The 15,726-nt window shown below is 39.5% G+C and overlaps 1 protein-coding gene across 1 annotated transcript in view; it reads right to left on the reverse strand.

The window, feature by feature from the left end:
- KLHL14 (kelch like family member 14) overlaps positions 1–15,726 on the reverse strand; it is a 137,967-nt gene that overhangs the window by 25,900 nt on the left and 96,341 nt on the right. The window contains exon 3 of the mRNA XM_043975718.1: positions 8,863–8,952. Coding sequence (XP_043831653.1) covers positions 8,863–8,952 — 90 coding nt within the window. The remainder of the gene's footprint in view (positions 1–8,862; positions 8,953–15,726) is intronic.

Raw genomic sequence — 15,726 nt, forward strand, 5'->3', positions numbered from 1 at the left:
GCAATATTGTTGCATTCTCTTTAATTTGAAGTACAAGATTCCCTGGACTTTGGCTCCTCATGTGTTCAGCTAAAAGGAATGCTCCATCAGCAATTGTGGGAAGGAAGCTCTAGCGGGCAGCAGCCTAGGGCTTCCATTTTTAACTTGGCGACAAGAGCAGGATGTTCACCATGATGGGAGGAATGGAAGGAACATTTTCAAAAAGAGAAGGGGAAGGAGCTGCCAAGTAGTGGTGTAAAGGACAGGGCCTATGACGGCAGGAGCCAACAGTGAAGAGGGTAGAGGATGAGGGTGGGTTAGTACATAAGGAACAGACTTTGAAAAGCATAATGTAAAGACTAAAGTTCCGCGATGTGGGCCAATGTAGGAATCAAGGATACACCATCTCCATGGAATTGAAAACACATGGAGAGGCAGGATGCCAAAATGCAGGTGCGGCAGCAGCTGGCCAGTCACTGGGAGCAGCTGCTCCTGATCATTCCTCTGTCTCACTCATTAGGAGCAGAGATATTTAAGGCAGGGTCAAAGAAAGGGCCTGATGTTCATTATACTAGACCACGGAGTTCCAGGGAAGCCAGAGTGATTATTTTATACCACAGCAGTGGGTTTATGGTTCAGTAAACAGGGACACGGTCACAGATCCAGGTGAGCTCCCACATTAATAGTAGTCTTGGATTCCATCTTTCTCTGTCCTTGAGAGAAAGTTTTTATAACTCTCTGGGATTTCCTTCCATCTGGTCTCCTTGCCTCTAATTTTTCCCTACTCCAATCTAGTCGCTATACTGGATGCCAAAGTGATTCTCCTTGATGTGACCATGTCACATCCCCTACTCAATAAATTTCAATGGCTCCCTATTGCCTCTTCTGTTGTTTTTTTAGTTGTATCCTACTCTTTGTGACGCTGTTTGGGGCTTTCTTGGCAAAGATACTGGAGTGGTTTGCCATTTCCTTCTCCAACTCATTTTACAGATGAGGAAACTGAGGCAAATAGGGTTAAGTGACTTGCCCAAGATCTCATGGCTAGTAAGTGTCTGAAACCAGATTTGAACTCATTTAAATGAATTTTCTTGATGCCAAGCTTGGTGCTCTATTCACTGAACCACCTAGATGCTACTTTTTGCTTCTAAGATAAAATAAAAATTCCTCTGTTGATTTTGAAGTCCTTTAAAATCTGCCCCCAACCTAACTTTCCAATTCCTTGTTCATCACAGTATAGTTCCCGCTGTTAGTTGACGAGAAGAGTATGCTACCGGTAGACAAACAGTCTCCTGGAATAGTTCTTTCTTCTTTAGCATAAATTCTATGTTAAGACTGCTCTAGAGAGCAGCTAGGTGGTGCAGTGGTAAAGCACTGGCCCTGGACTCAGGAGTACCTGAGTTCAAATCCGACCTCAGACACTTGACACTTATTAGCTGTGTGACTCTGGGAAAGGCACTTAACCCCCATTGCCCCGCAAAAAAAAGAAAAAAAGACTGCTCTAGCTCATGGTAACCCTGAAGGCATTTTATCTATCTATCTATCTATCTATCTATCTATCTATCTATTTTTTTTTTTTTACAAAAAAGGGTTAATGCAGGATCAGGATGTTGCTACCACTAATGTCTCTTTCTGTGCCTGGAAATCTTCCTATTTCATACTTCATTGGAAGATGACCTCTTTCTTCAGTCATGAAGGTTGACTAGCTCTGACTACATGGGGATGAATGGTCAATATTAGTTGGCTCTGCCTCTAGACCAGTGCAATGCCTCTGCTCAAGGTGGGAGGATCCACATCTCAATCACCTTGAACTAAAGTGAATCCCTTTGGAACCATCACAGCCCACGAAAAGCCTTCAAATTCGAATGAGATCTGATGATATAATTATCTCATGTGATAAAGGGGCCAAAGCAAGACCTCACAGGTATTTAATGCCATCTTGCTTATAATGGAATAGGATAAGGATGTCATCTAGTTCTGGAGCAATGGACCAATCCAGGAATTCTTCCAGTCTTCAATTAATTAATTTCTGGTATGACAATGGTACATTGATCAACCCTAATTTTTAAAGAACTGTCACATGGAAGAAGGATTCAACTTGTACTTGACCAAGGGGGACAGAACTGGGAACAGTGAATGGAAGTTTCAAAGAGGCTACTTTAGGCTTTGGGTCAGGAAGAAGATTCCCAACAATCAGAGCTGTTCAAATGTGGAATGATCTAGGTTGTGTGACAATGAGATCCATTGGAGAATCAGTTCTCGTCATTGGAACTCTTCAGACAAAGGCTGGATTATTATTATTTTTTATATTAGTTGAACCAGATAGCCATCAAAGTTCCTTCTAACTCTGAAATATTATGATTCTATGAACTCTAAACAAGCCCAGTTTAGTAGACATCTCTCTCCTTGGATTTATCCCAGAATGTCTGAAATTAAAGACAGTAGGAAGTACTCATAGACGCCAGTCTCATTTAGTACATAATAATTTATGCAAAAGGTGACATCTTAGTCTATGATCATAAAGTCTACCAAAAATACCTTTTAGGAACTGTCTTTTATGTGTGCCCACAACAACCTAGACTTTCAATTCTATCTAACCTTAGGGGAAGAGCTTCCTGGAAAAAGTTTGATCTGGTAGTCACGCAGTTTGGGGAACTGATTGGCTGCATTTTAGGTGAGATGCCTTGCACCTCTCACTATTTGGTGGCGTGATTTGCTTTGATAACACCGGAGTGAAGTTATTTCTGCCAGGGTAGAATCTTGGTGGGTAGCTGGTTGGGGCAATCAAGAGCTACCTTGGTTATCTGGGTTACCTAGGAAACCTGTGCATCAGGAGGAGACATCAGCCTAAGCTTCAATTTAGGAGGAGATTTGCAGCCTCACCTACTGCAACAAGAACACAAACCCCATACAAACCTTGCCTAAAGGGCTCCTCCCTTATGAAGTTAATAGATCTGTCTTTTATCACACTAACTTCCCTTACCAGAGGTCATCTCTCCTCTATAACTACACATTCATTCAGTAGCGGTTTTCCCCTGGAGAAGTATCTTCTATTTTCCTACTTCACTCTGGACATCATAGCTTCCTAAGGCTCCCACATCACTGTCCTAAATGGATGTGACTCTGGATTCAGGAAAACACATCAAGGATGAACTTTACTAATGCCTGTAGTGCTCTATTCTCTGTCTCTGGTAATGTGCCCAGGGATTCCTGCTTCAGTTCTTCCTGGTTGATTTGGAAGCTTGATACATTTTTTCTTCTACTAATCCCTTACTTTTTTGAAGGAGAAAAAAAAAGGGGAGAGACTGGGATTTCCTATCTCACCCAGACTGGAAGTACAATTCCTACTTATGGGCCCAAACCCAATACTGATCAGTGCAGAAGCTTTAACCTGCTCATTTTTTCTTACCAAGGTCAGTTTTCTCTTCCTTACATGTCTTGGTAGCTTCTTTACAGCTAGTGACAAGGAATAGAGTGTTGGACCTGAAATCAGGAAGATCTGAGTTTAAAACCAGCCTCAGACACTTACTGGCTGTATGACCCTGGGCAAGTCACTTCACCCTGTTTGACTCAGTTTTCTCATCTGTAAAATGAGCTGGAGAAGGAAATGACAAACCACTCTAGTCTCTTTGCTAAGAAAACCCCAAATGAAACTATAAAGAGTTGGACACAACTGAACAGCAAAGATCAATTCTGCTTTTGGAAATCTAGTCTCTAGGTGGCTGCATTGAGCTAATAATGGGGTTAGACTAGATTTTGATATAGTGAAAAGAACATTGGCTTGGGTATTAGAGGATGTGGGTTAACCCACATCTAACTCTTATTCCTTGTGTGAACTTGGAAATCAGTCACTCAACAAATTAATGAGTCATTTAGTCTCACTGAGCCTCAGTTTGTTAATCTGTAAAATGAAGGGGTTGGACTAGATTGCCTATGAGGTCCCTTCTAGTTCTAGAGTCATGTTTCCTAAGGTATGGCCCTCATAGAACTCAGCCTTGGCCAATAGGTATCCACAAACAGGGGGTCTCATTCCTCTATCTTGGGCAAGCTCTCAAGAGACCAAATTTGTTGATGACAAATGTCAGCCTCATCTGATCTGTAATAAGGGCATAGTGGTGGGTGGGAAATGCCAAATTTAAATGAAATAATAAGGACTTTTACTGCCACCCTTTTATTGTCCATTTGTATACAAATTTTAGATGACAACACCTGAGGTTTTGTTTTAAAGCAGTATTATACACATAGGCATACAGATATAAACCATGACCTCAGGGAGTCATGCATTTAGCTATTTTATGGTGTACAATGAGAAATCCCAAATTTTCAAAATATGGGCTTGACTATTACACCTACCAAGTATACTGCTATTAGATATAATAAAACACTCTGTTTGTGTGGTTTGCATAAGACCATGTAGCAAAAGTGGTTATTTTTTATAATCATGTGTCCACAATTTTCAGCATTTTTTACTGTATGTATAAAATGTGTATTTATAAAAGGTTGATAAGGTTTCACCTATAACACATGCATCAGGAATTCTGACTAAAATATATAGATATGTTTAGGTGTATGCATGTGTAAATAGTGGCAGCTAGGTGGCACAGTGGATAGAGCACTATACCCAAAGTCAAGAAGACCTGAGTTCAAATTTGACCTCAGACACTTATTAGCTATATGCCTGGGCAAAGTGATTTTACCTCTGTTTATCTCAGATTATAAAATGGGGACAATAACACCTACCTCATAAGGGTATTGTGAGGATCAAATGAAATAGATAAGCACTTAGCATAGTTCCTGGAACACAGTAGGCACTTCATAAATGTTTATTGATAGTTAAACCTATATATCTATCCTCTCCCTCTCCCTCTCTCTCTCTCACCAGATCTAAGATTTATAATTGCCATTGAGGGATTTCCTCCTCCAGTATAAACCAACACCCTTTCTGCAACTGATAGTCTTAAACAGTAAGATGGAAAAGTCATACAGAGAAGTTCAGTCATTTGCCTACAGTCACCCAGCCAGTGCGTGTTGGAGGAAAAACTTAAATTCAGGTCTTCTCTCCATTAGGCCATGCTGCCTTTTGTGTGTCACAAACACACGTGTGTATAGTATACATTTGTATTTGGTTGGACCTCTTTCATTAGTATGAGGAATTCCCAACTATGGATGCAGATACCCAACTGACCTGTAACAGAGTTGCCTGGGAATGCTGAGAGGTTAAGTGACTTGTCCACAGCAATACAGAGAGCATGTCAGAAGCAGGCCTTGGAACTAGGTCTTCCCGATTCTAAAGACTACTCACAGTCTACTAAGCCATGTTGCTTTTCATATTCACACATATTTATGTCTGAATAGGTATTTATATGTATTTGTGTGTGCATGTGAGTATGAGAGAGGGACAGAAGTAGATCTGTCTTAATTCACATCAGAAAACAAGGCTTTCTCAAGTCTTTTTTCTTGAATGTCTTTTCAGAACCCTTCAACAAGCCTTGATGGTCATGGGAGCATCTTCAGCCCTCTTTTGTTGATAGTTTGCCATTACAGGATCTTTTGCCAGTCCATCTTTATATCCTCAGTACTTACCAGACTATCTGTTGGACAGTAAGAGCTTACTATATGTTTGCTGACTGACTAACTGACTCCAAGAACAGAGATACTGCCATACTCATCTAAGGAACACAGGGGAAGCTTTATTTTGAAAATTACGGTTTCTCATTGCATCAGATGAAATTGTGGAATTTGGAGCTCCGGATGGGCCTCCTTCCTGGGGATTCTGAAAGACAGTTCCAATTTATTCAAATAACTCAAGTTTAAAAGAGCTCACTCCCTATTTAGCTCAGCTCAGTTCTGTATGAAGGTGCGCACCACTTGTCACACAGAGACTGTGAATTGGCTCAAAAGATAAAATTTCAAAATCAGACTGACGCTTTTTGGAGATGACTGGCCCCTCCAATAGCCATTTAAATGAGGAGTTATATCAGTGACACCAGGACTATCAGAAGTCCTCAGTCAGAGGAAGGGAAACGGCTTCCATCCAGATTCAATAATTCAGGACTGATTTAATATTCACTAAGAGATGTTCACAATCCTGGCAGTTTTGGTTTTGTTCACTGCTTCCCTCCCCAGTTCTGTCTTGATTAGGGGAGTAAGACATTGGCAAAGTAAAAGTGAGTAGATGGGCTAGAAGTCTGACAAATTCACATAAGGGTTACAGATATATTTTTTCAAACTTCTCAGCTATAATATCTTACTTCTCAAAGAAATAGCACAGCTACCCTAAATAGACTTAGACTGGTCAGCCTCCCTCGGAGAAGGATACACTTAGATCTCGAAAGAACCTGAAGATGGCCATCGGCTCCAATGACCTCATTTTATGCATGAAAAAAAAATGAGGCATAGAAAAGTTCAGTGACTTTCTCGGGGTCATGATCTCTAATAATGTCTAGCATTTACATAGCACTTTATAAACATGATCTCATTTTATCTTCACAATGATCTTGGGAGGCAGGTGTTATTATTAACCCCATTTTACAGATGAGGAAACTAAGGCACAGAGTGGTCAAATGCTTTTGCTGTCACATAGCTAGTAAGTATTTGAGGATGTATTTTAACTCAGGATTTTCTCAGTCCAACATTCTATTCTGTGCACTCCCTAGCTGCCTATGTATCTGAGGTGGGAGTTGAATCCAGTTGTTCCAGACTCCAAATCCAATGACCTGGACATCACACCCTGTTGGCTTTCATGGGAGAGCTAGGGAATATGGATACTTAGAAAGTTAAGCTAGTTATTTTTCATAGGATAATGAATTGATACAGTTGGTAAGTTGGTTAGAGCTTAGAAGATATAGTCCCTTTCCCCTCACTCCTTGCCATTTCCAATTTAACAGATGAGGAAATCAAGTCCCAGAAAAGGTGAAGTGAATTTTCCAAGGTCACAGAAATACTAAATTGCAGAGCCAGAGATTTAAACCTAGCTCTTCTGACACCAGACTTCATACTTATCCCTTTATAATACAGATGACCTCTAAGCTTAGCTATAGCCCCTGGGGTAAAGTAGGTAGGGGGTCATAGCAGAACTATTAATTTTTTTTTTGGCAGGGCAATGAGGGTTAAGTGACTTGGTCAGGGTCACACAGCTAGTGTCAAGTGATTGAGGCTGGATTTGAACTCAGGTCCTCCTGAATCCAGGACTGGTGCTTTATCCACTGCACCACCTAGCTGCTCCCCTAGGACTGTTTAAATTTATAACATTTCTCTCAGTTAAAATAGTAAGTTCCATCCTGTGGGGAGGAAGAATATTCTTGAGTTCTAAGTACTCCTTTATGAAGAAGAAAACTAAAGTAAAATTGACCACGTTTTAGTTTTCTCCCTGAAAAATGTGTCCTGATATGACTGGTGGGATTCAGGTTTATTAGTTATCTTTTAAAATATGATTTTTAAAAGTCCCCATTAATGGGCCATGCTGTTTCGTTATCATGCTTTATTTTTTTTAATCCAGGTGACAAAAAGAACAGGCTGCAAAGCCAGCGTGATTCACTTGAAGACACCCCTGACTTGGAGTGTATATGTGCAGTCATGAAATACCCCATTCAGTTCAAAGGCAGGATAACTTGTGCAGTAAGTAAGTGGAGAGCTTATAGTGGATGGCAATCCTGTCAGTTTGCTGGTAATGTATCAAATCCATCATTAATGGGATAACTCAGCAGAGAGGCTATCAATATCCGAAATGCTCCTACTTCAGATCCAACCTGCCCCACATGAAATGTATCTGATAGTCAGAGGGTACAAGCCCGACCTCCTGCCAGCATCAGAAGAGATTTGACAATAAGGCTGAAGGGTTTTTCTCCAAAGGCTGTCCCATTTTCTCCCTTTCTCTCAAAAGAAATGGTCTAAAGGGTAACGGGGATTGGTTTTCTTTAAGATTTTGGGAAGTGAACAGATGTAACAATTTTCTATAATTTGGTTTGGTGCAGATGCTGAAATGGCGCATTCACAATAAAATATATGCAGTATATGTAATTTCATCTGGATGTTCTGGGGTTTTAAAGCAAAAATGTGTACCTGCAAGCTGTTTTATGGTTTCTTAGTCATAATTGTCTCTGTTACACAGGCTGCTACAAAGGCAGCTTCTTCTTCATGTGCGAGCTTTTAAACAATATCTTGATAATTTTGTGTATTTTGCAAGGCACAGTGTTCTCCATGTGTTTAGCTCAGAAGCATGTAAAATTACTGAATTTCTCTTGGTAGTTAATCTATGAAGTAAACATATCAAAAAGCCAAGGACTGGAAATAAGAGGCATGAGGACTACCAGTTCAGAAAACGACAAGAATTCTGGGTTCAAATCCCATCTCCAATGGGTACTCTCTAGGTGACTTTGGGCGAGTCATTTAGACTTCCCGAGCCTCGGTTTCTCCATCTGTAAAGTAAGAGTATTAGGCTAGATGGCCCGGATAGCTCTAGAGCTATGAGCTTATGATTAATGTTGGAAAGAAGCCCTTTGGAACAAGGCAGGGAAATAAAAAAAAATGTTCACGTCCTGTCACCGCTTTATTATAATAAGAATGTGAGGGAGGTGGAAAGATAGTTCAAATTCTTAACAGCTGCTGTTTGATACTTTTACTCAAGAGAATATGTGCTGCTGATGGTGGTAGCATCATTCCTCAAGGGAAAGGGAAAGAAAATGGGGTCGGGAACATCGTGCAGAAGTGAAATTCCCAGATAGAGTATCAACGCCATGGTAGATGTGTCCTCAGCTAGCTCAGTGATTGACCCTCAAGGTACCAGCACAAAATCTGACTCCTCTCTTCCTCCGGGCTCCACCGAGGCGCATTTGCAGAGCAGAGCAAGGAAGGGGATAGTTGCGTGTTAAAGGGTTGGATAGTTACCGTTCGGATTCCATTGGTCTTCTCCTCCCAACACGAACAAGAAGTTTTCCACTTCTACCACACAGTGATGGGCGCTGTTATAGGGCATAACTGTGGGGGGAAAAAGATGAAAAAATAAACCACCACCAAGATGTATATCATTTTCCATCTTAGAACTCGATAGCTTGGCACACCCGTCATTTGCCTTAATCAAGGCGTGCAAAATCTGAGACTACAAACAGCGGAAAGAAGCAGGAGGCAATAAAGCGGGGTACGTGCCAATCCCGAGCTATGTACACAGGGGATCAGTGGTGTGTTGACAGCAGTTTCAGATCCAGCCCCTTTTGATTAATTTTACATAATGTTATTCCACAAATTGCTGCAGAAGAGCCAGCTTCTGCTACTGTACTTTTTCAAGAACTCATTTAGTCACTTGCTCATTTAACTCACACCCCCTAACTACCTGATACATAGGTGCTATTTTGTGTGTGTGGGGGAAGGATGACAGGTGCCTCACAATGGTCAGAGAGGGGTGGCATTTCCTGGGAAATGCTATGTTCCTGTAACCTTGAATATACACTAAAAACTCTTAAGACACTCAGCCTAGCCTGCTTTTTGCTGGCACGCTTTCCATAAGCAGACTCAGGGTGCTTTGTAGCTTCTATTCCACAGCAATGAACAAGCTGCATTTCCATACAGTTTGAAGTTTTTAAATTAAGGTCCTGCTGATTTAATGCCTTCTCCAAATGTATACGCTTAATTTCCTGTACAATGCCATTAGCAGCACAATCACACATTTTCTATCTATCTACTTAGGAACTCTTCTGTAACAAAGATCAAAACTGTGGCAGCAAAGTCACAGAGATACACTGTTTTCTCCTCTTTAAAAAAATCTGATGGTTTTCGCTGGGGAAAGAATGGGCTCTTCAAGATACTGCTCAAAACCCAGTTCTTCCAAATTTAATTTTCATCTGCTTTTTCCCATGCAGGGATAACAACACACAGACTTGCCCCTGTCGTGATGTCTATGGTTGTTACTCTGTTATTCTGTTACCATCGTATCCTATGGTCGAGGTATACTTGCTCAGCATTAGTTGTCATGCTCTATGCAGAGGCTTTGGCCCAGTGACACCAGTAGAAAAATGATGTCCTTGTTCAGCTCATCATATGGGCACCTTAAATCTAGGTGAGGACAAATGGGGAGGTGATGTGGATGTACAGGCAGGGAACTTATTGTTTGTCACGGATCAACAGAGCACTTAGGAAACCAGTGCAGTGGGAAATCAATATGACTCAGGGCCAGCTCTTACTTTGTGCTCTTTTGCCAATGCCAAAAAGAAAAAAAAAAAGAAAAAAGGGGAGGGGGAAGGAAAAGAAAAAAAAAGACAGAAAGGCAGTCTTTCTCACACTTGGATTATTCTGTTATAGAGCTCTCATTTCATTTTGCTTTATTATCTTTTAGTTTTTCTCAAAATGCAGTTATACAGGATAAAAATGCAAATAAAAATAAGGAGAGGCATCTGCTTTGCTCCTAAGGTTGCAGCATCCTAAGGATCGAGTAGGTCCATGTGTTTAGTTAAGCTTCTTTCCATAGGTTTTGTGGCTCCTTGTCCCCCTGGCAACAATGAACAAGCAAGGAATGTTTTTAGTTAACCGAAATTTTCAGTTTGTGGTCTTAGATGGGTAAAGTACATTTGATTTTGTGAGAAGGTACTGATTAAGCTTATAGCAGATAATTATGAGTTATGGTGACATCTATTTAGTAAGTAATTCTGGCACAGTATTCAGGGGACAACTTGATCAAGTCCTTTGAACCTCAGTTTATCTGTAAAATGGCTATAAACACTCTGATCTCACTTTAACATTTGTGTGAGGCAGAAATACATTTCCACAAAGGCCATGATGAGGAAAATATGGAAAATGTTATCAGAACATAGAACAGATGTATATAGAGAATTGATCTGGATGTGGGGAAGATTTGGATTTTAAAGAAGCTTCAGAGGTCATCTACTATAACTTCTTCATTTTACCCATGAGGAAACTGAGGCCAGGAGAAAGTAAGTGATTTGCTCAAGATCATATTCCATCAATATGTATCAGAGGCATCATTTGAATGCAAGTTCTTTGACTACAGAGGCAATTAGGTCTCTCAGTGGATAGAGCAGGAAGCCTGAAGTCGGGAAGACCTGAGTTCAAATCTGGTCTCAGACATTGTCTGTGTGACCCTGGGCAAGTCACTTAACCCTCTTTGCTTCAGTTTCCTCATCTGTAAAAAGGACTGGAGAAGGAAATGGCAAATCACTCCAGTACCTTTGCTAAGAAAACCCCAAATGAGGTCATGAAGAGTCAAACACAACTAAACAGCAAAAAACCTCTGATTACAGAACCAGTGCTCTTTGCACTATGACACGTGGATATGAATCCTGATTTTAGTGTTTTGTTACTTTGGACAAGTCCCTTTACTAACACTTTCTTCTCTATAAAATAGGGATAGTGATATCTTCCCTTTCTACCTCATCAAACTGTTGTTTTTTTTTTCTGGCTTCCCTGGTGTAGACTGGGGACTCTTCTATGTCTTCTTAGAGAATTGTCTGGGGCATGGCAAGGTTAAGTGACTTTTCCGACGGCACAAAGCCAGTTAATCTCAGAGATAGGACTTGTTTCTGGGTATTCTTGACTCCAAGAATGATCCTTGGGATCCAGGGAACCACACTGCTTCCCCTGTGGACACTGTGGCTCAGGAAAGGAAAATGGTTGTGAAAGTATTTTGGAAATTGTACACAAATGTAATGGATTGGATCATTATTTGAGAATTGCAGAGCTAGATCCATTTTGTATCTTTTAATATTAGCTCAACATTGGTCTACCCATAATTCTTAGCTCTAGAAGTGGATGGACGGTGAATCAGAACTTGAATGTCTCATTCATGTTTTAACTGTGCAGTACACATTGTCTTCCCTTTCTCTTTCCTTTTCATCATATTTGGGGAGCAGCCTAGAAAATCTGAAGGTACTCTCAGGGTCTACCCTTAAGAGATGGAGCATGTCCACATAATCAGATTTCAGGAAAATCTTCCACATTCCATCAACTATCACCACTTCAGTTTATTCCCATCACTACATGTATGTTATTTAAAACTTTTAGCTAACTAAATACAGGAAATCCTCTACATAAGAAAAAAATCATTTTGCCCTTCTTTTAACCTCAGGGGAAGTTTATCAAAAAGCACGGTGCCCTACAAAACTATAACTGCTCCTTTTCTTCAGCATGTGGTTTTTATTTTTTCCTATTTGGGTATACAGAATTTTACTGAGGCAAATAATAAAAAAATTTATTTTTATTCTCATTCAAATATACCTATTGTTAAGCTTCACGCAACCAAATGAGACCACCTACACAGACAAGGACTCCTGAACCCTTCAAAGTAAGGGAAAGGGGAACAAGTCTCAAGGTTATTTGCTGTCACCTTCGTGTACAGACAAATTAATACTATTGTTTTAAAATTGTGAAACTTACATTTTCTAATGAGAATATTCAAATTTTATTTCTGTATATGTATGATTCTGTATATATATTTCTGTATATGTAGGATGACTTGATAGTTCTTAGAAATCGTTTGGAAAGGGAAAAACAATTCTCAAATTTGTTGAAAAATTATTTTATGTGGGATTCTGATTTTTAGTCTTATGAAAACAAATTACATTACTTATGATTCAAAGCTATAGGAAAATGTTTCAAATATGTTGGATGACCCCCAAAACTACCACTCTGATTAATCTAGCCCTGGTTCCTGTGCTTATTGATTGCTCTTTAAATGACACTGACTTTACTCGTGGACCTCTGCAGCTTTCCAAAAAGGTGAACACCTGTCTCACCCTTCTGAGAAAGGTATTTGAGGAGAAGTTTGTACTCCACGCTCAAATACAGCCCAGTGTGAGTTTTTAGCGTGTCAGTCAGTGAGTTAGAGGGAAAGGGTAAAGAGAAGCTAATCAGGATGAAATGAGATTAAAGGCTGTCTAATTTTACAGCAACTGTGATCCATCAGCCACTGGGAAAGTGACAGTGGAAATGAATGATGGAGACAGACAGGTGGGGCTGTACATTTCACTGATTTATCCTCAAATGCACTGGGCCTTATTTTATTGAGTGAACATGACCGCATTTATCACGACTGTCATCTAAACCCACTTCCCTCCATTTAAAAAGGTCACTTTACTAGGAGGGAGTAGGAGAGAGGCACTTTCAAAACAGATTTAAAATCTAATAACACATGTTTATAAGGCTCTGTGCACGAATTCTCAACTTTATTAAACAAACTCATTGAGCTAAAAGGAAGAGGAAAAAGCCATTAACTCCCCAAAAGAGGAAGGGCTTTGGTCATCTGAGTTGACATGTTCATTTAGTTCTAAAATTCAACATGATTTGTACCTAACATCTTTGCTGCTACAAGCACTGGGAACTCTCATCATGGTCTTCAAAAATTAGTCAAAATCTCTCTATTCAATATTTAAATTAAAAAACAAAAAACTGAATAGTAAGCAATACTGTTAAAACACACACACATACATACACACACATACACACGCAACAGGGGAGGATATTAATTCACAGTATTTACCCCGCAGAATAACATTAATCATCACCCACTCAAGGGGCGTTAGCAATTGTTACAAGAGGTAGCTCTGTCACAATTAACTTCTCCAGTTGTTAATTGCTTTTCTATAGCTTTGAAGCTGCAAAAATTGTACTGGTTTATCTTCTGCTTCTTTCTGGATTATGTGCAGTATAACCCACAGAGATGTGGTGTGGTAGACAGGACAAAAGGGGTCAGAAAACCTGGCTCTGTTTATAGCTGTGTGAATTCTGGCAAGTCCAAACCTCACTGGTGGCTCAGTTTCTTCATAATAATACATGTAAGACCCACCTCATAGGGTGATTAGGAACATTAAATGAGATATCTGTAAAATGCCTTGTAACCACAAAGACTCAGATAAATATGTTATTATGAGGAAATGGTCTTTCAAACAAAATTATCCTCTATATGTAAACAGAAAGTGAAAGTCAAATGAGAGTACAGGTAAACCTGACTTTACACAATAGGTGGGGTTAATTCTTCAGTGTGCAATTATTGAGCACCTATAGGTTTTCAGCTTTGCCAGGCATTGATAAAAATTGTCTATTGAAATGGCTATAAACCTAATCACTTTTTAAACATGCTTAGAGGAGCTTCGTATGAAAGAAATAAAATCCAGCACAATTGATTTGCTCTATAAATGCAATGTTCATGTTTTGGGTTTGTTTAAATTGAGATACACTTGAAAAAGAAAAGAGTTGGGATATAGCTGTCACATTACTAAATGCGGCAGTCTATCCGAGATTAGGACCTAATCCAACCTTATAGATGAATTCAAAATATCTGTGAGTGCACAGTTCCTTTCATTAGTCTATCGGTTCCATTTTTCAGTGGTTCACATTTTTTTTCTTACTAGACATTTTTGCTTGGAATTCAATCTCCTATGATTATACAGTAAAAGAATGTAGAAATCAACATAGGATTTTGAATTGGAAATAGCTATCTAATTTGGGGGTAATAAATCTGGAGTCCATGAATTTAAAAAAAAATTGATAACTAGAGTCCAATACAATTGGTTTCCTTTGCAATCCTGTCTATTTTATTTTATGCCTTTAAAAACATTATTTTGAGAAGGGGTCCTTAGGTTTCCCAAAAGGGTCCATGACACAAAAAAGTCTAAGAAATCCTAATATAATCCCCTAATTTTATAGAAGAGGAAACAGATCTTTGAGGTGAAATCACTTGCCCAGGACTATGATACCCTTAAGCTGTCTAGGTATACATGCTTACTTGCCCCAACACATGTATACCTTGTACTAGCCTTGAGTATCCTATTTAATCCAAATTGTGAGGGGGTTACAACTATTCCTCAAAAAGGGGAAATTCTCAATAAACCAGGGACCTAAACTTGTGTTGATTACATCCTGGACCTGCATATACACCATTTATTGCTACTAGTGATCAGATACTACATGCCTAACACACACAGTTCCACTTGAAAAGGATATGGAATTTATAAAAAACAACAACCCCCCCCCAAAAAAAATTAAAAATCCAAAACAAAATCAAAACAAAACAAAAAACTACACACCATCATGAAAGCCCAGGATAGAGAGAATAGATAAGAACATGACTTATTAAGCCATATATCCTCAGATAAATACAAATGAACAATTCACAGAGAGATCTTATTCTCTGATTTGAGGCTTGTGGGTCAGTGTGATTTCTTGTTTTATAGGATTTTTTATTAGAGGCTATGTCTACACTTTGGCAAACTGGATTATTGGGGATAACACTGCTATGTTTATATAAGGCCTAAAAATTTAATTATTAAGTGGTACCCTGGATAGAGAGCTTACCTTGGAGTCTAGAACACTTGAATTCAAATCTTGCCTCAGATACTTACTTGCTGTGTGACCTTAGGCAAGTCATTTGACCTTAGTTTCCTCCTATGTAAACTGGGGATAACAGTACCTACTTCCCACAGCTGATGTGAGGATTTTATGACATAATATTTGTGAAGTGCTTTGCAAAGTGACGTTAGGCAACATAGAAATGCTAGCTATTATTATTATTATTACTACATATCTTGAATTGAATAAAATTATACTATTAGAGTGCTAGTATAAACATACTGTAAAAAAGTAGCTTTTTCTCCCCATTTTTTTTTTGTGGGGCAGTGAGGGTTAAGTGACTTGCCCGTGGTCACACAGCTAGTAAGTGTCAAGTGACTGAGGCTGGATTTGAACTCAGGTCCTCCTGAATCCAGGGCTAGTGCTTTATCCGCTGTGCCACCTACCTGCACCCCCCCC

The sequence above is a fragment of the Dromiciops gliroides genome, chromosome 1, assembly GCF_019393635.1.
Source record: "Dromiciops gliroides isolate mDroGli1 chromosome 1, mDroGli1.pri, whole genome shotgun sequence".
Classification (NCBI taxonomy): Eukaryota; Metazoa; Chordata; class Mammalia; order Microbiotheria; family Microbiotheriidae; genus Dromiciops; species Dromiciops gliroides.